We start from the raw sequence: 27,296 nt of genomic DNA, 5'->3' as shown, positions 1-27,296 counted from the left end.
CCAGTTAACTTTCGTTCTGAAATAGCGTAATATTTCCGAGTTAGTCAGAAGGACTTGAAATTGGCATGGGAGCTAACTTGCTTGCAAGCCACCAGCTAGCTATAGCTACAGTAGCTAGCTGTTTATCAAAGGTAGATAACTGGTTAATTTGACAAAAAAAATCTACCAAATAATTTATCAATGTTTCTTCATGCTTTTTTGTACTACCTGATCCGCGAGGAGAAGGTTGCAGCTAGTGTATCCCTCTTGTTGGATGTAGACATCTGGTTTATCAAGTCCCAGGCTCCCATAACTGTTATGATAATTTATTTACTAGTTATTTAAAATTTGCCTTTTGCTTTAGCACAATCTGTACCTGATAGAGCAGATCTAGTCTCACATGCAGAGGTAAGCCGTATGGCGAGAGAGACATATTGCTAGAGAGACTAGAGCAGACCTAGAAGTTCTGAACTGAATGCACATTTGAGAACCCCAGGATGGTTATTTACTTTGTGCTGTTATTTTGTATTATATGTAATCACTGAGATTTCATTGAGGCAGTTCCCCTCATAGCCATTAGCTGGCAAAACAATCAAATCAATGTTCCCATGAGCTTCCCAATCAAATCAATGTTCCCATCCCACTTGCTGCCAGTCAATGAGGGGCAGAGTAGTAAGTAACTGGACAGCTTGTTTTGAAAAAAATATATTTTTGACAGAATCATTTACAAATTTACCACACTTTTATGAGAATTTAAAACATATCTGTCACACCCTGGTCTTAGTATTTTGTGTTTTCTTTATTATTTTGGTCAGGCCAGGGTGTGACTTGGGTTATTTATGTGGTGTGTTTTGTCTAGGGGTTTGTTGTAGGTTATGGGATTGTGGTTAGAAGGGTTGTCTAGAAAAGTCTATGGTTGCCTGGAGTGGTTCTCAATCAGAGGCAGGTGTTTATCGTTGTCTCGGATTGGGAACCATATTTAGGCAGCCATATTCTTTGAGTGTTTCGTGGGTGATTGTTCCTGTCTCTGTGTTTGTTTGCACCAGATAGGCTCAGTCATTTGTTTTTTTCTTTTCACTTGTTTTGGAAGAGAAGAGAACGAGCGCCATTCTCCTTGCGGAGATGGTGCTAAATACATCAACACGGTCGGTCCCTGGGATTGGGCTGGCTAACACGATTAGGTTTGCTTGGAAGGAAAAGGAGATGGAGCCTTTAGGACGGGAATCTTTTGGAAGGATAATATTGATGGGGATTCTAAAGCTGACGGTGAAGGACGTGTTTTGTTTCCAAGGCAACTTGTTGGAGGGAGCATACGACGTGGCACTATATACAGAGGCAAAACACGATGATATCCTGAGAAGGGCAAGAGCAGTGGGAGGTGAGAGGCCGATGTGCCACTACGAAATAACAAGCCTGGCGAAGAATAATTTTAGGGTTGTAACTGTCAACATTTACAACCCTTACGTTAAGGACGAAGAGGTGAGGGCTTTTCTGGGGAGATATATGGATAACGTCTCCTCAGCAAGGCACCTCAAAGACAGCAAGGCACCTCAAAGACTGGGAGGAGAGGTTTCCAGGCCCTCCTCAGAGAGGACCCAAAGGGACATGGTGGCTACCTCCATCCTCCTGCTATGTTCTCCCTAGGGGCTGACAGGGGGACGTTTTTTTATGCACGTCAGCCCCCATTTTGCAGACGCTGTATGGCCTACGGTCACATATTCGCCTCATGCAGTACAAGAAAATGCAGATTTTGTGCATCTGAGGATCATGAGGCGAGGGATTGTGACAAGCCTAAGACGTGCCATGGGTGTGGCTCGTCAGCACACCTGTGGCGGGGGTGCCCGGCCCGTCAGCGGTCATATGTGTCTGCGGCTGGGGGGGAGCAGGGGCGGGGGATGGGGGAAGAAGAGGAGGGGAAGGAAGCACGCCTCATGATCAGAGTACAGGTCCAGAGGGGAAGGCCACAAGGAAGGAGGAGGAGCAAGAAGCGGCGGAAGGAAGAGAGAAGGAAACGGAAGGCACGGGAGTAGGAGAACCAGGAAAAGCGGCGGAAGACGGCAACCGAGTGGAGGAGCATGAGAGAGAAGAAAGCGATGGAGGAGTGGTGGAGAAGGAGACGGTGGAAGAGCAAGTGGACTGGGGGGAATGTGCCCTGGTGGAAGAGATGAGGGGTATGGTGGAGGAGCTGGCGGGGGGGGGTTGGTATCTCTCCACTGCCGTCATCACCAAAGAAGAGAATGAAGAGGAGGGAGCGATTGGCCGACAGTGAGAGGGAGGGGATGGCCAAGAGAGTGATGGGGGTGGGAGAAACCTCTGGGTTGCTGCTGGTTGCCACAGGCTCTCAATATCTGTTGGGTGGGGACACACCTAACAGGACTCAGGACTGGGTACAGGAGGAGGTGGGGAGTTTTTTGTTTGGGGACTCAGCCTCCCTGAATTTTTTCCAATCCAGCTGCAGCACTGGGGAGGGGGAGGATTGTGGGGGTAGACCCAGGGTGCAGGGCACCCCGGAGCCAAACACTATTCCTGCATCCTGGGTTGGTGAGATGGAGGAAGAGGGGGGGATGTTGGGAGTACAGATGGTGTCATCACCGGTAGATATGGAGCAGGGGAGCATCGGGTGAGTCTCCTGTTTTTGTTTTTTTCTGTCTGGGTTTAGAATTTGAGTGTATTACATGTTTTTATTTTATTCTTTCATGGGGTCTGATTTTACTTTTGTTAGTTTAAATGTAAGGGGTTTAAGGGATTGTGTTAAGAGGAGGGCGGTTTTTAGTTATTTGGAGGGTGTGGGGTTTGATTTTTGTTTTTTACAGGAGGTTCACCTGAGGGATGGAGGGGATGTTAATAGGTTTAAGAGGGAGTGGGACAAGGGGGAGTCGGTTTGGGGTGTTGGGGGGGTGCACTCATCGGGGGTAGGGATTTTGTGTGGGCACAGGGAGGTTAAAGTGGAGGATTATTTTGTGGTAATGCAGGGGAGGGTTATAGGGGTGGATGTCACGATAAGGGATTGTAATTTTAGATTAGTGGTGGTGTATGGACCACAGGTGGTGGCAGACAGGAGGGAGATGGTGGACTGTCTGATGCCCCTGTGTGTCACAAATAAGAAATTAGTGATAGGGGGGGATTTTAATACAGATTTAGGAAGAGGGGGGGATAGCAGTGCAGGCGCCATTGCCAGGCTAATGGCTTGCCATGGTCTGGTAGATGGTGGTCTGCACACTACTCCGAAAATGGACGGTCCTACATGGCGCAACTCCAGGGGGGTTGAGCGGAGGCTCGACTATATTTTTGTACCCAGGTCTTTGGGTAAGTTGTCTGGGCGGCTGTTGCCTGTTTTCTTTTCGGATCACGACGGGGTGCTCCTGCAGGTGGGGTCGCCAGTCTGCCTCTTTGGTAGGGGGTACTGGAAGCTAGATCGGGATGTGCTGGAGGAGCAGGCTTTTGTTGACGGGTTTTATGGTTTCTTTTGGAGGCTTGAGGGTCTCCGGTCCATGTGCGAGGGGGTGTTAGAGTGGTGGGAATTAGTTAAGGTGAGGATTAGAGCTTTTATAATAGGGTATTGCAAGAGGAAAAAAAGGGAGGAGAGGAGGGAGGTGGATCGTATCCAAAGGTTAATTGAACTTGAGTACGAGGCAGGCAACCTCGGCGGGTCGTTTGACTGGGAGAGATCCGCAACCATAAAGGCGCAGCTCAGGGAGTTGCAGGAGCGGAAGGCTCGAGCTTTCCTGGAGCGTGCGCATAGTGGCTTTCTAGAACACAATGAGACTTGTTCTGCTATGTTCTTTAAGTCGGTTAGGGCCAGACAGAGTAGGAAGGTAATGCATGGCGTTAGGGAAGAAAATGGTAGTATAGTTAGAGAACCAGAGGATATGGTCAGGGTGACAACTGATCATTTCCAAGGTTTATTTAAGGAAAGGGAAATAGATGTAGAGCAGGGAAATGTGTTTTTAGAACACTTGTCCAGGCGGTTGCCGGAGGACATTAGAGAAGTGATGGAGGCCCAGATCTCACTAGAAGAGGTTGAGAGCGCTCTTAGGAGGATGGGAAAAGGGAAGGTGCCTGGGATAGATGGGCTGCCGGCTGAGTTTTATCTCAAGTTTTGGGGTATACTTGGACCAGTGGTCCTCGAAGTCTTGAAGGCCATCCTTGAGACGGGGGTCCCGGGGGGATCAATGGCTGTTGGTGTGCTGTCACTTTTATATAAGAAGGGGGAAGTAACAGACCTTGGCAACTGGCGGCCGTTGACCATGCTGTGTGTAGATTACAAGCTACTTGCAAAGGTTTTAGCAGACCGGTTGCGCACAGCCCTTCCCTACGTCGTCCATGAGGATCAGACGTGCGGGGTAGAGGGCCGCTCTATTAGATGGAACCTACAGTTAATCAGGGACTCCATCGCTTGGGTTGAAGATAGAGGACTGCCTTTAATGGTAGCAGCGCTAGATCAGGCGAAAGCCTTTGATCGCGTGAATAGATCATTTTTATTCAGAGTGTTAGGTCGATTAGGATTTGGGGAGAAGTTCATAGGATGGATTCGTACATTATATGTCGGATCGGGGTGCCGAGTTAGTGTAAATAGTCACTTGGATGACGTTTTTGACCTCTCGTCTGGGGTCAGGCAGGGGTGCCCACTCTCGGCTCTCCTCTTCGTTCTGTACATGGAGCCTCTGGGGGCTGCCATTAGGGCAGACACAGGGGTGGAAGGCTTGTTGATCCCTGGAAGTGGTGGGCTGCGTGTTAAGATGACGCAGTACGCCGACGACACTTCCTTGCTGCTGTGCAAGGACTCGTGCCTGACAAGGTCCCTTGCCATCTTTGGGGATTTCACCCGAGCGTCGGGAGCAGTTCTGAACCATGCAAAGTCTTCCGTCAAGTTTTTCGGAAGATGGCGCGGTAGAACGGATGTGCCCGGGGGGTTATCTCTCTGTGAGGGGGCCCTGAGGATTCTCGGGGTCCATTTTGAGACCTCCGGCTCAGCGACGCTAAACTGGAACATGCGTATCGCAGTGGTACAGAGGAAGCTAGCAATGTGGAAGGGTAGGTATTTGTCTTTTATGGGCAAAGTCCTGGTTCTAAAGGTGGATGTGTTGCCGTCTCTTTTGTATTTGGCGTACATCTACCCATTGCCGGCTAGTCTGAGGAGGCCTCTAGTGAGGCTTGTGTTTCAGTTCATGTGGAGTGGCAGGTGCGAGTGGGTCGCCAGGGCACGCATGCTTTGTCCCATCGGGGAGGGAGGTAGGGGGGTACCACATTTCCCCCTCAAGCTGGACGCAATTTTTGTTTCTTTCTTGTTAACGGAGCTTGCTCATCCAGTGATACACCCGTCCAGTTACCTCCTGCGGGTGTTCTTCTCGTATCAGGCGAGAAGCGTAATGGTGTGGTCTAACACGGGTCCTCGGGCGGAACAGCTGCCGTGGCACTTTGGTCATGCGGCCAAGTGGCTGCGTGAGCACCCTGAGGTTGAAGTTGCCCGAGTAGGTTTAGATCACAGGCACCTGTACGAGGAGGTCAGAAAGGCAGGGAGTCCGGCGCCTGTAGTGGGCATCTCGGAAGTGGTCTGGGAGGGAGTGCAGGCGCGGGGTCTGGACAACAGGCTCAAGGACCTGAATTGGTTGAGCCTCCATAAGTGCTTGCCGGTACGTTCCATCATGTACCGGTATAGTTTGGTGCAATCCCCCACCTGTCCAAGATCTTCTTGTGGCAGGGAGGAGACTGTGCGCCATGTCTTTTGGGACTGTGCCTTTGCCGGAGTAGTATGGGCTAGGGCACGGGTGTTGTTAGGTTTGGTAAGGGGGGATTTTGTATTGACGTGGGCCAGGTTAGAGAGAGGTGTAGGGAGAGCGAGAGGGACGGATAGGGACAGGTTTCTGCTCTGGCTTCTCATGAGTCTCTTTAAACAGGGGCTGTGGGAAGCCAGGCAGAACATGGTGAAGACAGGGAGAGATTGGGGGGTGGAAGGGATAGTGAGGAGGGTGGAAGGAGATTTGAGGGGGAGGATGAAGAGGGAGGAGAGGAAGTGGGGGCAGCATGCTGCCCGGGAGAGGTGGAAGGGGGGTTTAGGGCTGGGTGTCATTTAGATTTGTAAGGGGATAGATTAGGGACGGGGAGATAGGGAAAGGTAGTTTGTAGGATGACGGGGAGGGAAGATGCTCCCCTGAGGTTTTGTTTGCGGTTTTTGTTTTGTTTAAATTAAAATACCACTATTTGAGTTTGTATGGAAATTATGAGTTGTACAGAATGAATGGTATTGATGATAATAAATTATTTTTATAAAAAAAAAAAAATAAGGCTGTTTAGGTGGTCACGTTTATTGTTTTGTATTGTATCGTCATTATCTTTATTAAAGATGTATGAAGATAACCACACTGCATTTTGGTCCTATCCCTGCTTACACCTCCTCTTCAGAGGAAGAGGAAGAAAACCTTAACAATAACTCATTTAATTTTATAATATATTTTATTTGTGTAAAAATATATTTTTGTAGACATCGCAAGCTTCTTCTTTTTTTTTACCAATCTAAAGTGGGGCGCCGCCCCTAATGGGCGAGCACTGCTTGGTGAGAGGAACAAACATTAACATACAGTATAGCTCAATACTCAGTCTCCATTTGAACCCTATGACAATCACTTTTATTGTTTTACTCAGTGTACAGTTCCACAAATGATATCCAGCCAATTGTGATATCATCAATTGAAAGACGTACACTAGGAGAGAAAATATGTCATGCATTGATACCTGGTGATCCATAACAGTTGTAAGTACTATGTGTATACCATTATTGTATTATGTATCGTGGATGTTTTTCAATTCATTACTATTGAATAAGAACTATGCATTGTAAATTGGGACTGTTGTTTTCTGCTCCTGACAATTGCTTTCATAGCATCAAGAAAAATGCTGCTTGTGCTCCTGAAATGGTAAAAAAAAAAAAAAAAGAATGCTGCTGGGCATTGAGGCAGCAGCACTCTACTTTTTTGAGTCCAGTTCAAAAATGTCCCAGAAGCATCCAAAAGACTTTGCCGGCCGCGCCTGCCAAGGAAAATACGCCTTATGAAATGGAAATTCTGAGGCCATTCACAAAGTGCCAAAAAATATAATACCCCCACCCCCCCCCCCCCACCCCAAAAAAACAGTGTCCTTCTGAGTACATCCAGGCCTGAGGAAAGTCCACACACACACACACAGGTTGTTGGGAGTTCAGTTTTTTTTGTCAGTGTGAGAATGGCAGATTGATAGAGAGAGCTTTTTGACAGCCATTTTTGGTGATGTTGATGTACTCCTGGAGTATGATCATCGACAGGGAGCTAGTTAGATGGATACTTTAGGCTGGAATAAGAACCAGGTGGGATAGATTAAGTCATTGCATAGACACAGAACTATGACAGAGTAAGAGGAAGGCCCCAAAAATTGTCACCCAAGTCAGACTGTTCTCTCTGCTACTGCACCCCCTGTAAATAACCTTGTTGTTGTTAATTTATTATGTTACTTTTTCTTACATTTTTTTTTACTTTAGTTTATTTAGTAAATATTTTCTTTACTCTATTTCTTGAACTGAATTGTTGGTTAAGGGCTTGTAAGTAAGAATTTCATGGGAAGGTCTACACCTGTTTATTTAGCGCATGTGACAAATACGATTGGATTTGAGACAGGACTTGTCTGGATATCCATACTTGCATAGTATATTGATGAGTTCGTTTTAATTGCAAACTAGTAGAATTCGCTGCAAACTATTGAGAAAGAGAATAATTTTTACAGACCCACGTGTGTTTGTCAACAGCTGATAATCAGGTGTGGGGCAGGCTGACCCAAATTGAATGAACGGAAAGGAACAAGCGTGAATGCACATTAGAAGACAGCTTCTCAGAATGGATGAGTCTAGTATGTTGATATTTTTCACTTAGTTCATATGTTTTTACTAAACAGTATGTTCTAAATCGTTTGTATTACAATTAGTACAGAGTTGTAGTTTTAGAAAGTAGTAGGCAAGCCATTTTTCGGACGTGGCCATACTTCCATTTAACAGGTCGTCCATTTCGTCATTCAACTTTATGGTTTGTTAGTCAGTTGAAGGTCTAATGTCTTGTCTTCTGGTGGAGTGTCTGACTGTCTGTTTCCTATCTGCCAGTCCGTCCGTCCGCCCGCCCGTCACCCATCCGTCCGTATGTCTGTTACTTCGTCTGTCTGTCTGAGCTTGTGGTGGCTGACTTGTCACATTGGTCTGTTTTGAGAAAAGGGAACTAAACGCAGGGTGAAGAACAAACAGAGACATAATAGGAGCAGAACACAAGAAGCCCCCTATCTCTCTCTACTCACACATCACAAGGACTGGCTGTGCTACTGTTACATTCTCACATCAGAATACTTTTTATATACAATATATACTTTCTGTTATTTTGTCATGATCACACATCAAATGTGGTTTCAACTAATTTAACACATAATAATCATAATATTTGATACAGAAAAATGTATAATCAAGCACAATTCGGGCCAGGTTTTGCATTTTCATTGGAACTATTGGCTAATGTGCTTCAATTTTCCACTTAGCACTGATTCATAATCAAGCTCATTTGTCTTTTATTTTACACAGTGGATGTAATAGCTGGGGTTTTAAGCATGACATAATAGTAGCTGAAATCTTTTGATACTGTAGATGTTAAAATACTGTTTATGTCAAGTGTGTTATTTTTAATATGGTAGCAGTCTCGTAGCAATCTCTCTGTCTCTCTCTCTTTCCCTCTCTGCCCCGCCCCCCTGTGGCTGTGGTGGTGGAGGGTCTATTGGCATGCTTTTTCTCTGTGCTCTGAGCTTGGTTGGCGCATTGGCTTCAATCTACGATCCTCTCCCCTCATTCACCCTCCTCTCATCTACTCCACCTCTCCACAGTGCTTTCCCAACCACCCCGCTAGCAAACAGCTCCTCTGTTCTTTGCCTTATTCAAACTTCTGTCACCCTCCCTCACCCCCTTGTTCCTCTCTCTCTCACACACGGACACACGCATGCGCTCATGCACAAGCACACACACAGTTGCTTTGGGCGAGCTCAACATGGGAACAAAGCATTGGTGGTGTTGTTGTTGTTTTTTTTTGCTTTGGCAATATAAACACATGTTTCCCATACCAATAAAGTATGAATTGAGAGATAGAGAGAGAGAGTGTTTACTCCTCTTCTGAAAATACTGTATAAGCAGATAACCGAAGAGAGCATAGGATAAAATATTCTATGTCCTTTCTGGTTTAACCTTTCTAGGGCAGGGGTTCCGCTAGCGACAACATTCCGCTGAAAAGGCAGCGCACGAAATTCAAAAATATTTTTTTTAAATGTGTAACTTAAACACATTAACAAGTCCAATACCGCAAATGAAAGAAACATCTTGTTAATCTACCCATCGTGTCCGTTTTCAATAATGCTTTACAGCGAAAGCACAACATATGATTATGTTAGGTCAGAGTCAAGTCACAAAAACACACACATCCATTTACCAGCCAAAGATAGGAGTCACAAAAAGCAGAAATATAGATAAAATGAATCACTAACCTTTGATGATCGTCATCAGATGACACTCATAGGACATCATGTTACACGATTCAACCAGAGCATACCAGACCTATTTTTCTTTCCATATCCCCGGATTCCAATCGAAAGCTCTGAACCTTCTCACCTTCTGACCTTCGCAGCTAACGTCCCCTGAATGCTAGCTGTCTAGAGCACAACGGACTGTTGGCTTACGAGGCCCATCGAATACATTCCGAAGCCACTAGCTAGCAGTCAGCTATCCTTTGCTAGCGGTCATCAGCTACCTTTATTCCGGACAACTCTCGCCAGTCTGTACAGCGTGACTCAAACCGGAGCTAGTCGGACTTATTCTTCTCGACATTTCCGGATTCCTATCGCAAGCTCTGAACCTATTTTATTTATTTTTTACATTTTTATTATGATATTTTTTCATACACTGCTCATAAAAATAAAGGGAACACTAAAATAACACATCCTAGATCTGAATGAATGAAATATTATTATTAAATACTTTTTTCTTTACATAGTTGAATGTGCTGACAACAAAATCACACACAAATTATCAATGGAAATCAAATTTATCAACCCATGGAGGTCTGGATTTGGAGTCACACTCAAAATTAAAGTGGAAAACCACACTACAGGCTGATCCAACTTTGATGTAATGTCCTTAAAACAAGTCAAAATGAGGCTCATTAGTGTGTGTGGCCTCCATGTGCCTGTATGACCTCCCTCCAATGCCTGGGCATGCTCCTGATGAGGTGACGGATGGTCTCCTGAGGGATCTCCTCCGAGACCTGGACAAAAGCATCCGCCAACTCCTGGACAGTCTGTGGTGCAACGTGGCGTTGGTGGATGGAGCGAGACATGATGTCCCAGATGTGCTCAATTGGATTCAGGTCTGGGGAACGGGCGTGCCAGTCCATAGCATCAATGCCTTCCTCTTGCAGGAACTGCTGACACACTCCAGTCACATGAGGTCTAGCATTGTCTTGCATTAGGAGGAACCCAGGGCCAACCGCACCAGCATATGGTCTCACAAGGGGTCTGAGGATCTCATCTCGGTACCTAATGGTAGTCAGGCTACCTCTGGTGAGCACATGGAGGGCTGTGCGGCCCCCCAAAGAAATGCCACCCCACACCATGACTGACCCACTTCCAAACCGGTCATTCTGGAGGATGTTGTAGGCAGCAGAACGTTCTCCACGGCGTCTCCAGACTCTGTCACGTCTGTCACATGTGCTCAATGTGAACCTGCTTTCATCTGTGAAGAGCACAGGGCACCAGTGGCGAATTTGCCAATCTTGGTGTTCTCTGGCAAATGCCAAACGTCCTGCACGGTGTTGGGCTGTAAGCACAACCCCCACCTGTGGACGTCGGGCCCTCATACCACCCTCATGGAGTCAGTTTCTGACCATTTGAGCAGACACATGCACATTTGTGGGCTGCTGGAGGTCATTTTGCAGGGCTCTGGCAGTGCTCCTCCTGCTCCTCCTTGCACAAAGGTGGAGGTAGTGGTCCTGCTGCTGGGTTGTTGCCCTCCTACGGCCTCCTCCACGTCTCCTGATGTACTGGCCTGTCTCCTGGTAGCGCCTCCATGCTCTGGATACTATGCTGACAGACACAGCAAACCTTCTTGCCACAGCTCTCATTAATGTGCCATCCTGGATGAGCTGCACTACCTGCTACCACTAGAGTGAAAGCACCGCCAGCATTCAAAAGTGACCAAAACATTAGCCAGGAAGCATAGGAACTGTGAAGTGGTCTGTGGTCACCACCTGCAGAACCACTCCTTTATTGGGTGTTGTTGTGCTAATTGCCTATAATTTCCACCTGTTGTCTATGCCATTTGCACAACAGCATTTGAAATTTATTGTCAATCAGTGTTGCTTCCTAAGTGGACAGTTTGATTTCACAGAAGTTTGATTGACTTTGAGTTATATTGTGTTGTTTAAGTGTTCCCTTTATTTTTTTGAGCAGTGTATATTCGATAATATATCAACCGAGTGTGTAGCTTTTTCCATAACAGTGGGAGGAACAATGGCGGCTTTACTCAATTGCGCACAAACTCACTCTGAGAGGCCCCACCTCTCCACTTACGCAATGTGATCCTTCACACTCATTTTCAAAATAAAAGTCTGAAACTATGTCTAAAGACTGTTGACACCTTAGGGAAGCCACAGAAAAAGGAATCTGGTTGATATCCCTTTAAATGGAGGCTAGACATGGTTAGGAACAGAAGGGTTTCAAAATAAGAGCCACTTCCTGATTGGATTTTCCCCAGGGTTTCGCCTGCAATATAAGTTCTGTTCAACTCATTGACAATATTTTGACAGTTTTGGAAACTTTAGAGTGTTTTCTATCGTAATCTGTCAATTATATGCACATTCTAGCATCTGGTCCTGAGAAATAGGCCGTTTACTTTGGGAACGTTATTTTTCCAAACATAAAAATAGTGCCCCCTAGCTTCAAGAGGTTTTAAGTAGCTACTAAATAAATAATTAAACCAATTTGTGTACTACTGAACCATAAGTAGGGCTCTGTTTTTTTCAGATGCAAGGAGGTTACGACTGTTGAGAATGGTGATATGATAAAAGGTTATGATGAATAAATGTACTGTTTAAAGATGTGATTTGGAGTTAATTTTGTAAATAACAGTCTTCAGATTAAAGTCACGACACATATCTGAGGACGTCTGGAGATGATGTGGGAACCGGCCATTAGGAGTAACAGTGAACCTTCAAGTAGGTTTCGGTTTTGCTAGAGCTTTGTAGACAGTGAGGGTGGAAGGCCATAAGCATCTTTGTTTTAAGCCTATCCCAAACCTTAACCCTTACCTTAACCATTAATAACCCCCTGGAGTTGATTGACACACCAGTGTGACAATCTAAGTTACATAACAAAGCAATCCCCATCACAATCTGTCAGTTTAAACTAGATATATTAGTGCATTGGGTGCGTCTCAATCCACCGCATCCGCCAGTGTCGCACTTCAGCATATGGGGTGAAAGGTGGCAGAATTAGAGTAGTGTTTGTCAGACCATGAGATATCCCGAAACTCGGTCTTCTCAGCTAAACGTCTGTAGCATCTGAATGGACCACTACTATGACCCCTCTATGGAAAGGGGAGACACCCTTGAACATGATGGTGTTCTCCGTTTTGCTCTTCAACCCCAACAAGTGTCAGGAGACTTGTCCAAAGTCAGTACTGTCGATGTGCCAACTTCTGTTTTGTAAATGTCTGTAGCCTCCAAATGGTTTGGCTCACTTCTATGACCCCTCTTTGGAAAGGGGAGATTCTCACGAACACGATGGTGTCACGGGACTTGCCTGAAGGTAACCGGTACAGGTTTTAAAAAAGAATGGAGTATGAAGGTAGTTTTGCATCTACTCCAAAAAGGGGTTAAATATGTGTAAAAAAAATGTATATACTGTATTTTAAAAGTAAAAAAAGATATTTCCTAGATTTAGGACAGAAACTTCAAACCCTTGTTTTCTTAAGAGTTATTTTGACTGTCGTTTTTGCGTTTCTATGGGCGTCATTTTATTTTTTATTTTGATATCTAAAAGGGTCCTAAAACTAAAATCAAATAGCTGAATGTATGTCCATTTAAAACAATTCCATATGTCAGCTTAGAACCCCCCCACTTGTTAGATTCTAAAGAATTACATACAAATTGTGTGTGTGTGTGTGTGTGTGTGTGTGTGTGTGTTTGAGTGAATATGGGGTCACCATGGGTCCCTGAAGTTCAGTGTTTTCTTCAGAGGCCTGTTACTTCCTATTGACCCGTTAGTCATTCTGTCTGGCTGTGCCTCGTTGGGCCTTATCCCTTTATACCAGCTGATTGGCCCAGTCACCAGAGAGCTGATAGCCATCAGGGACTTGGGAGGGGAGATGGAAGAGGAGGGAGGAGGGTGGTGGATGGAAGCTCCAGTTGGACACACACATACACACACACACACACAAAATAGTAAAAAATACACATTCATGCAAACATGCACAAGCACACACACACACACTTTCTCTGTCTGACACACACTCTGACATACAACCTTTGTCCACACCCCCTTCATTTTTGGGGGGTAGACTTGGCCTTATTCTAGTGTGGTTCCTCTCTGGGCATTAAGTGTGGGTCAGTGGAGGGAGAGAAGGGGGAGGGGGTTGTAAATGCCTCAATACTCAACAGTCCACAGCCCACTTCAACCCCCACCCAGTCTCCCTCACACCTGGGATGATCATTTCATTTTGGAGCAGAGCAAATGGAAAGATGATCTTAATCTCCTCTCCTCTCCTTTATCTCCCCCTGCAAAACTGTTAGACTGGCCAATAGCTTCTACCCCCAGACCATTAGGCTGCTGAATAGCCGCCACCACAGCAGTCTAAGGCACTGCATCTCAGTACTAGAGGCGTCACTACACACCCTGGTTTGATCCCGGCGTGTGTGCACAACTGACCCAGCATCGTCCGGGTGTTTGGCCCGGGGTAGGCCGTCATTGTGAATAAGAATTCTTAACTGACTTGCCTAGTTAAATAAAGGTTAAATAATAAATGTTTAATGTTGTAAATGACTATTGTAGCTGGAAACGGCTAATTTTTAATGGAATATCTACATAGGGGTATAGAGGCCCATTATCAGCAACCATCACTCCTGTGTTCCAATGGCACGTTGTGTTAGCTAATCCAAGGTGAAGGTAATTGGTTGCACCAGATCTTATTTAGGGGCTTCATAGCAAAGGGGGTGAATACACACAGTGCCTTGCAAAAGTATTCACCACCCTTGGCGTTTTTCCTATCTTGTTGCATTACAACCTGTAATTTAAATAGATTTTTATTTGGATTTCATGTAATGGACATACACAAAATAGTCCAAATTTGTGAAGTGAAATTAAGTAAATAATAAAAATTTGAAAAGTGGTGCGTGCATATGTATTCACCCCATTTGCTATGAAGCCCCTAAATAAGATCTGGTACAACAAATTACCTTCATAATTAGTTACATTGCACACAGGTGGACTTTATTTAAGTGTCACATGATCTGTCATATGATCTCAGTAACCTGTTCGGAAAGGCCCCAGTGTTTGCAACACCACTAAGCAAGAGGCACTATGAAGACCAAGGAGCTCTCCAAACAGGTCAAGGACAAAGTTGTGGAGAAGTACAGATCAGGGTTGGGTTATAGAAAAATATCCGAAACTTTGAACTTCCCACGGAGCACCATTAAATCCATTATTAAGAAATGGAAAGAATATAGCACCACAACAAACCTGCCAAGAGAGGGCCGCTCACCAAAACTCAGACCAGGCAAGAAGGGCATTAATCAAAGAGGTAACAAAGAGACCATCGGAAGGGACTGGGAAACTGGTCAGAATTGAATAAATGATGGATGGTGTAAATACAGGGTAACATAATATTTTTTTATTTTATTTCAAATAACACAATACCATAGGTTATATGTAAAAACAAAAAACACTCAAAACAAATATTCAAGAGTTCAATCAAGTGTATTTGTCGGGTGCCTTTGTTACAACTATGAAACATAAAGCATATGTGTTGGAACACAGTGACAGCTTATTTTATGACAAAATAAAGCCACCAAGATGCACGGTCATCAAGACGCGTGGTCAAATGTTGAAAATACTAGAAAACAGTTGACACAAGCCTTCGTAACTTTCACTTGCTTGACACACTTTAGCATACCTTTGTTTGGTTGTAGTGCATAATAGTCTCCAGTTCTCTCTTTATTGGTACAAACACACCAAGAAAGTTGTGAAGAGGGCACGACAATGCCTTATCCCCCTCTGGAGAATGAAAAGATTTGGCATGGGTCCCCAGATCCTCACAAAGTTCTACAGCTGCACCATCGAGAGCATTCTGACTTGTTGCATCCTGACCTCACTGCCTGGTATGGCAACTGCTCGGCATTTGACCGTAAGGCACTACAGAGGGTAGTGAGTACTGCCCAGTACATCACTGGGGCCAAGCTTCCTGTCATCCAGGACCTAGAGGTGAAGTAGGAAGTTTACATACACCTTAGCCAAATACATTTAAACTCAGTTTTTCACAATTCCTGACATTTAATCACAGTAAAAATTCCTGGTCTTATGTCAGTTAGGATCACCACTTTATTTTAAGAATGTGAAATGTCAGAATAATAGTAGAGAGAATGATATATTTCAGCTTTTATATCTTTCATCATATTCCCAGTGGGTCAGACGTTTACATACACTCAATTAGTATTTGGTAACATTGCCTTTAAATTGTTTAACTTGGAAAAAACGTTTCAGGTAGCCTTCCACAAGCTTCCCACAATAAGTTGGATTAATTTTGGCCCATTCATCTTGACAGATCTGGTGTAACTGAGTCAGGTGTGTAGGCCTCCTTGCTCGCACACACTTTTTCAGTTCTGCCCACATATTTTCTATGGGATTGAGGTCAGGGCATTGTGATGGACACTCCAATAGCTTGACTTTGTTGTCCTTAAACCATTTTGCCACAACTTTGGAAGTATGCTCAGGGTCATTGTCCATTTAGAAGACCCATTTTCAACCAAGCTTTAACTTCCTGTCTGATGTCTTGAGATGTTGCTTCAATATATCCACATAATTTTCCTGCCGCATGATGCCATCTATTTTGGGAAGTGCACCAGTCCCTCCTGCAGCAAATATTTTTCCCCATGTGCAGTTGCAAACAGTAGTCTGGCTTTTTTAAGGTGGTTTTGGAGCAGTGGCGTCCTCCTTGCTGAGCGTCCTTCCAGGTTATAAAGCCATATAGGACTCGTTTTACTGTAGAAATAGAAATGTTTGTACCTCTTTCCTCCAACATCTTCACAGGGTCCTTTGCTGTTGTTCTGGGATTGATTCCCACTTTTCGCACAAAAGTATGTTCATCTCTAGGCGACAGAATGCATCTCCTTCCTTACTGGTATGACGGCTGCGTTGTCCCATGGTTTTCATATTTGCGTACTATTGTTTGTACAGATGGACGTGGTACTTTCAGGCATTTGGACATTTCTCCCAAGAATGAACAATTGTTGGAAATATTACTGGTGTCGTCTACAAAGTAGATGTACTAGCCCACTTGCCCAAACTATAGTTTGTTAACAAGAAATTTGTGGAGTGTTTTGAAGAATGAGTTTTAATGACGCCAACCTAAGTGTATGTAAATGTGCGACTTCAACTGTATTTACTAAGCTGTGTCAGAAGAAGGCCCTAAAGACTCCAGTCACCCAAGTCATAGACTGTTCTCTCTGCTACAGTACCGGAGCTATACCGCAGTACCGGAGCTAGATTTGCTAGGTCCAAAAGGATTCTTAACCTCTCTGGGATATTCGGGACGGTAGCATCCCACCCCGCCAACAGCCAGTGAAAGTGCAGGGCGCCAAATTCAAAACAACAAAAATCTCATAATTAAAATTCCTCAAGCATACAATATTTTACACCACTTTAAAGATAAAATTCTCTTTAATCCAGCCACTGTGACTGATTTCAAAAAGACTTTACAGCAAAAGCACCACAAATGATTATGGTAGGTCACCACCAAGGCACAGAAAAACAGCTATTTTTCCAGCCAAAGAGAGGAGTCTCAAAAAGCACAAATATAGATCAAATTATTCACTAACCTTTGATGATCTTCATCAGATGACACTCATAGGAATTCATGTTACACAATACATGTATGTTTTGTTCGATAAAGTGCATATTTATATCCAAAAATCACATTTTACATTGGTGTGTTATGTTCAGTAGTTCCAAAACATGCAGTGATTTTGCAGAGAGCCACATCAATTTACAGAAATACTCATCATAAACATTGATAAAACATACAACTATTACACATGGAACTTTAGATAAACTTCTCCTTAATGCAACCGCTGTGTCAGATTTCAAAAAAACTTTATGGAAAAAGCACACCATGCAATAATCTGAGTACGGCGCTCAGAGACCAAACAAGCAAAACAGATATCCGCCATGTTGTGCAGTCAACAGAAGTCAGAAATAACATTATAAATATTAACTTATCTTTGATGATCTTCATCAGAATGCACTCCCAGGATTCTCAGTTCCACAATAAATGTTTGATTTGTTCGATAAATTTCATCATTTATGTCCAAATAGCTCCTTTTGTTAGGGTATTTGGTAAACAAATTCAAACGCGTGTGCAAGTCCAGCCGAAAGGTCGGACGAAAAGTCCAAAAAGTTATTTTACAGGTCGTAGAAACATGTCAAACTAAGGATAGAATCAATCTTTAGGATGTTTTTTTTCATAAATCTTTAATAATGTTCCAACCGGAGAATTCCTTTGTCTGTAGAAAAGCAATTGAACTTGAGCTAACTTTCACATGACCTCGCGTCACGAGCTCGTGGAAATCTGCCAGACACCTGGCCCAATCCCCTCTCATTCGGCCCCACTTCACAGTAGAAGCATCTAACAAGGTTCTAAAGACTTAAGAAGTGCAACATGACCAATATCCCACTGTATCTTCGATAGGCCATGAGTTGAAAACCTACAAACCTCAGATTTCCCACTTCCGGGTTGGATTTTTCTCCGGTTTTCACCTGCCATATGAGTTCTGTTATACTGACAGACATCATTCAAACAGTTTTAGAAACTACAGAGTGTTTTCGATCCAAATATACTAATTACATGCATATTCTAGCTGCCGGAGTAACAGGCAGTTTACTCTGGGCACCTTATTCATCCAATCTACTCAATACTGCCCCCCAGTCACCAAGAAGTTAACAGCTCCTGCCCCCAAGCCATAAGGCGGCTGGACAATTAATCGAATGGCCACCTAGAAAATGTGTTTTTACACTGCTGCAAATTGCTGTTTATTATCTATGCAGAGTCACCTTACCCCTACCTACATGTACAAAATTACCTCGACTAACCTGTACCCCTGCACGCTCTGTATAGCCTCATTATTGTTATTTATTTATTTAATATTTAGTAAATATTTTCTTAACTCTATTTTCTTAAAACTGCATTGTTGTTTAAGGGCTTGTAAGTAAGCATTTCATGGTAAGATCTATATCTGTTGTATTCAGCGCATGTAACAAATACAATTTTATTTTATGGTGTCCTTGTCATCTTGTCATTCTTCAGAACCATTGTAGAGTGCAACAGCTGTGCATGTACCTTATTTCGCGCAGAGGGTGGGATCTCCCGTCTCACTTTGTTCATAGTGCAGGCCAATTACAGTGAAGTGAAGAAATTGTCCATGGTGACATTTGTCCCCTTGCCATTGTAAGGTTCCACAAGCCTCATTACCACATTTTCTGACACTCGCTCACCTGTTGCCTGATGTGGATATTTTCCTAGATATTGTAAGCTGTACAGCAGGTACAATTATGCTCACTCAGAGTAGACTGATAAGACTGTTTGGATTTGTTGGATTGATATAGGGTACATACCATTTTGAGATAATAACTAGAACAGATCAATACAGATCAAAACCAGGCCCGCCCTGTTCTCCAATCACAATTGGTGATTACATAATTATGCGTCATTCACTTCCTGTCGCTCATCAACTCACCCATTCACCTACTTTCTCCCCATCCTACTTTACTTAATTTATTTACTTATCTGTTATGTGTCAAATCAATTTCTGTATCGTTTGGTTCAGTTTCGAGGCAATTATTGGTGTGATTGGGAGGAGGGTGCAACAGGGGAAAACCATTACGAAAACCTTAAACTGGTTAGAACTCCAGTTCTGTTTGTGATATTAAGATTCTAACACTGACAGTGTTATGTAGACGTATTTAGGAAAAGTCCAGAATGGAGGGGGCATGACTTCAAAAATGTAGTAATACATATTTGTTTTATTCATGAGCAGTCAAAATGACTGCTTTAGCAGTTGTAGAGTTAAACATGGTGTATGTCTGTAAAGGGGATCAATTGAAAGGAGAGAATAAACCTCTCTCATGGTGCATTTACACTATGACATCCCCTCACACTAGGGTGTCACCAGTGTTTTATGTTAATGTCAGCTCTGGTGTTATTGTGTTTCCATCAGGATCATTAAAGTTCACAGTGGGCCATTGATACAGTATGTAAATGGAAGCTGAAAAGTACCAGTGGCCTGGGCTTGGCTCCAAGTTAGAGCAGGTCCACTGAAGCCATGGCCCAGTACAGTAGATGGAAACAGAAAAGTCTGAGCCTTTAGGCTATCAGCCTGAATACCTGGATGACCACATGCATGCATGTATGTGCGCACATACACAAACCACACGGAACCACGCTTCATACGTGATGAGTAACCTTGCATGAGACGTGTGTGTGTGTGGGTGTGTGTGTGGGTGGGTCTGAATCCCCCAAGTAGTCCTGGCTTTGGAGCTATTGTATTGTTGTCCAGGATGTCCTTCGGCATTAGGTCTTGGGCCTAGAAAGCGTTGCTATGGCAATCATGGGTGGAGCCTCACTCCAGCCTCTAGCAATGTGAGGAGGGGGAGAGGGGAGCAAAATAGAGCGCTGATGGCGCATTGCCACTAGGAATTTACCCTGGTGTTTTAAACACACATGTGTACACACACACACACACACACACACACACACACACACACACACACACACACACACACACACACGCGTCTTCATACTACTGCTAATGCTGAGGAGCTGCCCACATTATTGGATGAGTGTTCTTTGTGTATCTGTTATTGTGAGAGGTTTCTGTGGGGCAGAAGGAAGGCTGATTGGTGATATGAATGTATGGTGTGTGTGTGTTTGTACTGTATGCTTATGTGACTGTGAAGGATATAGTAAGATTCCCGATTTAGTAACACATAAAAAGTACTTTCTTGTTTCTTGTTTCAAAACATTATTTATAATAAGGGTTACATGGAGAAAATCTGACTTCTCTGAAATATAAATGGATGGTCCTCCCTTTAGCAAAATAAACTTTACCTAAACTCTCCCTGAATGCTAAAATAAAAAATCAAACTCCCTTATGCACAAAATAATAATTAAAACCAAGTGAATAGGAGAGAACATGTCTACCGTTTACTCTCACAAAGCCCTTTAAATATGTAGTTTTAGAAACTGTTTGTTTTGTAAACATTACATGGTAATGCCGGAATTCTGATAGAGCACAGGACTACGGGCCAGAAGGTTGTGGGTTCGCAGACCACCATGGACAAGAGTAGGGGTGGAAAGATCTCCTTTATGTTAAAAGTATTGCATGAACCTACCATCGTATTTGCATGTCAGAGAAAGAATTGCCTTTTATAAAAAAGCTGATGTGAGTTAGACCTTTAAACAGGTCAACATTCACAAGACGGCAGGGCCAGAGGACGTGTACTCCGAGCATGCGCTGACCACCTGCCAATTGTCTTCACTGACATTTTCAACCTGTCCCTGACCGAGTCTGTAATACCAATGTTTCAAGCTGATCACCATAGTCCCTCTGCCCAAAAACACTAAGGTAACCTGCCTAAATGATTACCAACCTGTAGCACTCACGTCGGTAGCCATGAAGTGCAAAGGCTGATCGTGGCTCACATCAACACCATTATCCTAGAAACCCTAGAACCACTCCAATTTGCATACCGACCCAACTGATCCACAGATGATGCAATCTCTATTGCACTCCAGACTGCCCTTTCCCACCTGGACCAAATTAACACCTACGTGAGAATGCTATTCATTGACTACAGCTCAGCGTTCACCACCATAGTACCCTGAAATATCATCACTAACCTAAGTACCCTGGGACTAAACACCTTCCTCTGCAACTGGATCATGGACTTCCTGACGGGCCGCCCCCAGGTGGTAAGGGTAGGCAACAACACAACTGCCACGCTGATCCTCAACACAGGGGCCCCTCAGGGGTGCGTGCTCAGTTCCCTCCTGTGACTCCATGGTCACCCATGCCTGCATGGCCAAGCACGACTCCAACACCATCATTAAGTATTCCCAACGACACAACAGTGGTAGGCCTGATTACCGACAATGATGAGACAACCTATAGGGAGGAGGTCAGTCACCTGGCCGTGTGGTGCCAGGATACCAACCTCTCCCTCTCCTACAGGAAAAGGAGGACCGAGCGGACCCCCAATCTCATCGACAGGGCTGTAGTGGAGCAGGTTGAGAGCTTCAAGTTCCTTGGTGTCCACATCACCAACAAACTATCATGGTCCAAACACACCAAGGCAGTCGTGAAGAGGGCACGACAAAGCCTATTTGGCATGTGTCCTCAGATCCTCAAAAAAACTCCCCTCTTTTACGCTGTTGCTACTGTCTGTTTATTGTCTATGCATAGTCACTTAAACGCCACCTACATGTACTGGTACGTACGTATGTATGTAGCCTCGCTATTGTTATTTTACTGCTGCTCTTTTAATCATTTGTTATTTTAAAAAATATATATTTTATACATAACACTTATTTTTCTTAAAACTGCATTGTTGGTTAAGGGCTTGTAAGTAAGCATTTCACTGTAAGCTCTACCTGTTGCATTCGACTCATGTGACCAAATTAAAATTTGGTTTTATTTGAAAGCTTTGTATTTTATTATGGATCCCCATTAGCTGCCTCGGCAACAGCTATTCTTCCTGGGGTCCAGCAAAATGAAGGTAGTTATATACAATTAAAAACATTACATTACATTTCACAACACATTAAGTGTGTGCCCTCAGTCCACTACTCTACTACCACATACAACAAAAAAGCCATGCGTACATGTGCGTGTGGGTGGGTCTGAATCCCCCAAGTGTGTGTGTCTGTGCGCCTGTGTGTGCGTCTCTCCACAATCCCCTCTTTTCCATAATGTGTATTTTTCTGTTGTTTTTTTAATCTGATTTTACTGCTTGCATGAATTACCTGTAGAGTCCATGCCCAGACGAATTGAGGATGTTCTGAGTGCAAAAGGGCTGCAATTCAATATTAGGAAGGTGTTCCTAATGTTTTGTACACTCAGTGTATATTGCTCTAGTCAAAAGTAGTGCACTATTTATGGGATATGGAGTTATTTGGGACACATTCATATTGTATGGTTGTGCCAATATAAATTAACAGGATCTCCATGGTTGTGCTATTGTGCATTAGTTTTATGGGAATATAGATATGGTCACCATAGAATGTATGTCTATTACAAATGGATTATTTGTAAACATACCGGAACAATCATGCAGACAAGTGAACACAGTAGTTACAAACAGAAAGCTGTGACTTGTTTAGACAGAGAGAGAGTGGACGGTGTGTGTGTTCTTATATGTGACTGTTTCTTTGTATATGTCGTTGTGCTTACGTTTATGTTTGTCAGTGCACATACAGGATGTACAGCACAATGCCTGGCTATTTATCTAACTGTAAGCATTTAAGCCCTATGCATGTGTAAGTGTGCCACTTTATTTTTACACAGTTTACTGTTCTTTTAGTCAGCACCGTACGTCAGCTCATACTTTTTACTTTCTATGTGTGTCAAACTAAGATGCTTAGTCATGGTCAAACTCAGCGTCCGTTTTACACCTCCTCCCCCTTCCTCTATTCCTCCACAGACGACCCGAGAACAGGATGTTAATGCTTGATGGAATGCCTGCAGTCCGAGTCAAAGCCGAGCCCCTGGAATCGGAACAAGGGGTAAGAGAGCAGTTGTTTTCCAGACAATTCCCTTTTTTTCCTTTCTTTTCTTTCCTCCTCCCTGCAATAGCCCTATAATTACTCTCAGGCTTGAGAGTGAGAGAGGGGGAGGGAGGGACAGGGGGAGAGTAGGAGAAAGGGGGAGCGAGAGAGAGGAGAGTGAGATTGAGTGACAGAAAGAGGGAGGGAAGTAGAGAAAGAGAACGAGGGGAGGGAGAGAGAGGGAAGAGAGTGCAAGGACTTGGAGGAGTAGTTGGAGAGTGTGGTGGTGAGGAGGAGAGGGGCCAAAGCAGCTGGGGTAGGAATGTATAGAAGACTTACTGTGAGGTTGCTGTAGCCATCAGGGAGTCCATGTTGGCAGGGGGCAGAGGAAAGATTTCAATTGCATACTCCTCACGTCTTCTGTCCTCTCTCCTCGTCTCTCAAAACCCATTGGATGAGAAAGCCAGACGTCCCTCCCCTCTGACCTTCTCCTCCAATGGGTTTTGAGAAGGAGGCAAGGGGGAGAGGAGAGAGGACGCAACGAGTATGCAATTTAAGATTCTCCCAGAGTCACTGCTTCAGGGAGAGACATGGAAAACTCCCAAAACTATGTATCGCTCTCTCTTGCTCTCTCTTTCTCACTCCAATTCAAAATCAAAACACACACACACACACACACACACATCACAGTCTCAGCACTGGGGTACTAAAAAACCCTGCAACCCCACATGGCCCACGGGCTCCGGTTGCTGTAAAACGGCAACATTTTCTCTCAGCCTCATGGAAAAATGTGTAGAATAACATGAAATTAGCTTTGAAATTGCCAAACTCTCTCAGCCTCAATGCAAAATGTGTAGAGTTGCATGAGATTAGCTATACAACTGCACATTTTCTCTCTGCCCCATGGCAATATGTGTAGAATTGCAGCAAGTTAGCTTTAAAAAAGCAGCATTTTCTCTCAGCCTCTGGCAAAACATGTAGAATAGTATAAGAGTAGCTATTAAACTTCACATACACTCACATTCACATACACTTTGCCTTATGGCAAAACCACAAAACTGCAGTGCGCCACTGAGTCTGTTTCTCCCTAATTTACTGTATGCTGGAATATGTATCTTTCTCAGCCCTATGCCTAAAACCAACCAACTGTCTTTCCTCCATACAAACACACTATAATCCCTCCATCTCTCTGTCCATCTCTCACACGCCTACATACAGTCTCTCTCATCCTTCTTTCTCTCCCACCCTGTCTCTCACTATACTCCTCAGACAGACCTTTAGTTTCAAACTTAAGTTTGATTCAAGACTGGCATGAAAAGTTAATGTAGATTTATAGTCAGAACAAATTGTAACAACTGCTTCAACAATTTCGTTATACTGTATGTAACAATATGAGTCCTAGCAGAATAAGAAGTGAAAAACAAAGAAGACTCTCTCCCTCTCTCTCTGTCTCGATTATCTTAATACACTTCCTATTACATGATGCTCTTGCCACCTGAGCATACCTTCCATCCAAACTGTGTGACCACAGTATGCAAAAAACGGACATTTTTCATGGGCGTTAAGTCCGTTTCATCCTTTGCTTTTCCGATCATTTGCATAATTAGTTACCTTTTCTATTTAACCTTTATTTTGTCAAGTAGTCAATGCTGAAACCAAGGTCTCTTTTCCAGATGACACCTGTATAGCACAACAATACACATTAAAATACAATAAACACATTCATATACACATTAAAATACACATTATTATGCACAACAATATGCCAAAAGCAAGACACATTCTTTAGTAAAAAGGTACCCTAACAACTATCTGAAATGCCCGAGAGGCACCAATTCCTCCAATTTTAAAGTGCATTGTAGATCATTCCACACGTAAGGTGCAGAAAAATCAAAAGAAGATCTAAGATGCCGTTTGACGGGCTGCATGCTGTAGTGTAGGAAGTGAAGTGTAGGTCTTGTACCATTCCTCTTTGCAGCAGGCATAGCAGTTTGTCATTTTGTCATTGAAATTAGTTTTGGCCGCTGGGTCAAGTCTTTGTGTACTATTACAGGAGTCCAACGTTATGTTATATTATTGCTTTTGCCCAAACATAAGTTAAATGCTCTTTGGTCTAAAAATGAGTCAGCTAAAGTAGATACATGAATTGGTCTTCTGCTTTGCAGAAGCTGTTGCTAGGTTACAACAGAGCTTTGTGTAGCGGTTACAACTGTGTGTATGTGCATAAGAGTCCAGCCCATGTTTTATTTTTAGTGATGGCTGTCGTCAGTAGATCCAGCTATGATTTATTTTCGTTCAAGCGTTGTCAATAACTTGTTGATTCTAATACATTTTGTAACAGCAGACATAATGTCCGTGATAGGCTTGGGGTCAATTCTGAATTAGGTTGGGAATTGGTCTTTAATTCATTAATTTGAATTGGCCACACCCCACAGGAAGCAGAATTGGAATTGAATTTCAATTCAATGAAGTGACATTAAAATGGCTAATTTATTCCATACATCATCATGCACCTGTCTATTGTTATGTTTAACCTCTAAGGGATCGGTGTCCCTCCACCGGGAAGGTTGAGCTAACGTGCGCTAATGTGATTAGCATACAATTGTAAGTAACAAGAACATTTCCCCAGACATAGACATGTCTTATATGGGCAGAAATATTCAATTATTCTTAATCTAACTGCACTGTCCAGTTTAAGGTAGCTATTACAGTGAAAAAATACCATGCTATTGTTTGAGGAGAGTGCACAACATCAAAAAACGTATCACGGCAACTGGTTTGATACATTCACCTCTGAAGGTAAATAATGTACTTACATTCATTAATCTTGCTCTGATTTGTCATCCTGAGTGTCCCAGAGATGAATGTAGCATAGTTTTGTTTGATAAAATACATTTTTATGTTCAAATGAAGGAACTGGATTCTACAGTTTGAACCCCTGGTGTGTCTGGCTCCACACCCACCTCGCCCAGCCATCTAGATGTGTGAATGTTAGTGTATAAGCTAATGATCCATCATGTATGACATTCCTGGCAGTGTGTCATACCATATCATTTTGGGATGTTTTCTACAGTTATGTACTTGAAAATGTATCATTTAATAATATATTGTCCCAAGCTGGCATAGCAGTCCTTTGTCCTCGTCTTGTCCTGTGTCTATACAGTACTGTATATACACGTATTTACACATTTTCCTCGCATATCTTTTTATATATATTTTTCTAAAAATCTCAATTTCAAAACATTCTCCTACAACCCGCCTCACCAATTTAAAAAAATAAAGTATTATTCACCTCAAATCTGAAATCCACAATAGAAGCTAACCAGAAGCTAACCAGAAGCTAGCCAAAAGCTAGCCAGAAGTATTCCGCTAACCACAGTTGGTGGTCATCAGCTATCCTTTAGCTCGAAAAGCTATCGCCAGTTTTGTACAACGTGACTCAGACAAGGCAATAACCCCGGATTTCTACCGCAAGCTCTGGACATTTACACCTGGATTTTGCAGCAAACTAGCTGCTATCCGAGTGACTATTGCTTACGTCTGTCCCGGAGCAAACATAAATTATTCCGGAGCTAGCCAGCAGCCACTCCTGGGCTACAATCACCTATCCGGACCCGTTTTACTGCCGATGCAGAGCCCCACCGGGCCTTCACGACTGGACTACCGACGTTATCTGCCCGAGGGAGTTATCCAACTGGCCCCTCCGTCGCGACGTTACCTGAACACCCATCTGCGGCCCGCTAATCATTAGTTGTCTTATCGGCTGCTATCTGAATAGGTCTATTGGACAATGCCACGCAATGACATCACCTGGTTTCAATGATGTTGATGTTTCTAGTGACAATATCTCTCTTATCATCACTCAATACCTAGGTTTACCTCCACTGTAATCACATCCTACCATACCTTTGTCTATACATTATACATTGAAGCTATTTTGTTGCCCCCATAAACCTCCTTTTACACTCTGTTCCCGGACGTCCTAGACGACCAATTCTCATAGCTTTTAGCCGTACCCTTATCCTACTCCTCCTCTGTTCATCTGGTGATGTAGAGGTGAGTCCTGGTCCTGCAGTGCCTAGCTCCACTCCTATTCCCCAGGCGCTCTCTTTTGATGACTTCTGTAACTGTAATAGCCTTGGTTTCATGCAAGTTCACATTAGAAGCCTCCTCCCTAAGTTTGTTTTATTCACTGCTCTGCCAACCCGGATGTCCTACCCGTGTCTGAATCCTGGCTTAGGAAGAC

General features: G+C 43.6%; 1 protein-coding gene across 1 annotated transcript in view; it reads left to right on the top strand.

Annotated features, from left to right (window-relative positions):
• LOC110519945 (Krueppel-like factor 12) overlaps positions 1–27,296 on the top strand; it is a 137,502-nt gene that overhangs the window by 18,201 nt on the left and 92,005 nt on the right. The window contains exon 2 of the mRNA XM_021596836.3: positions 22,987–23,068. Coding sequence (XP_021452511.1) covers positions 23,003–23,068 — 66 coding nt within the window. The 5' untranslated portion in view covers positions 22,987–23,002. The remainder of the gene's footprint in view (positions 1–22,986; positions 23,069–27,296) is intronic.

This window comes from Oncorhynchus mykiss, chromosome 3 (genome assembly GCF_057628025.1).
Source record: "Oncorhynchus mykiss isolate SJ-2025 chromosome 3, ASM5762802v1, whole genome shotgun sequence".
NCBI lineage: Eukaryota > Metazoa > Chordata > Actinopteri > Salmoniformes > Salmonidae > Oncorhynchus > Oncorhynchus mykiss.
This window is presented reverse-complemented; position numbering and strand designations above follow the sequence as displayed.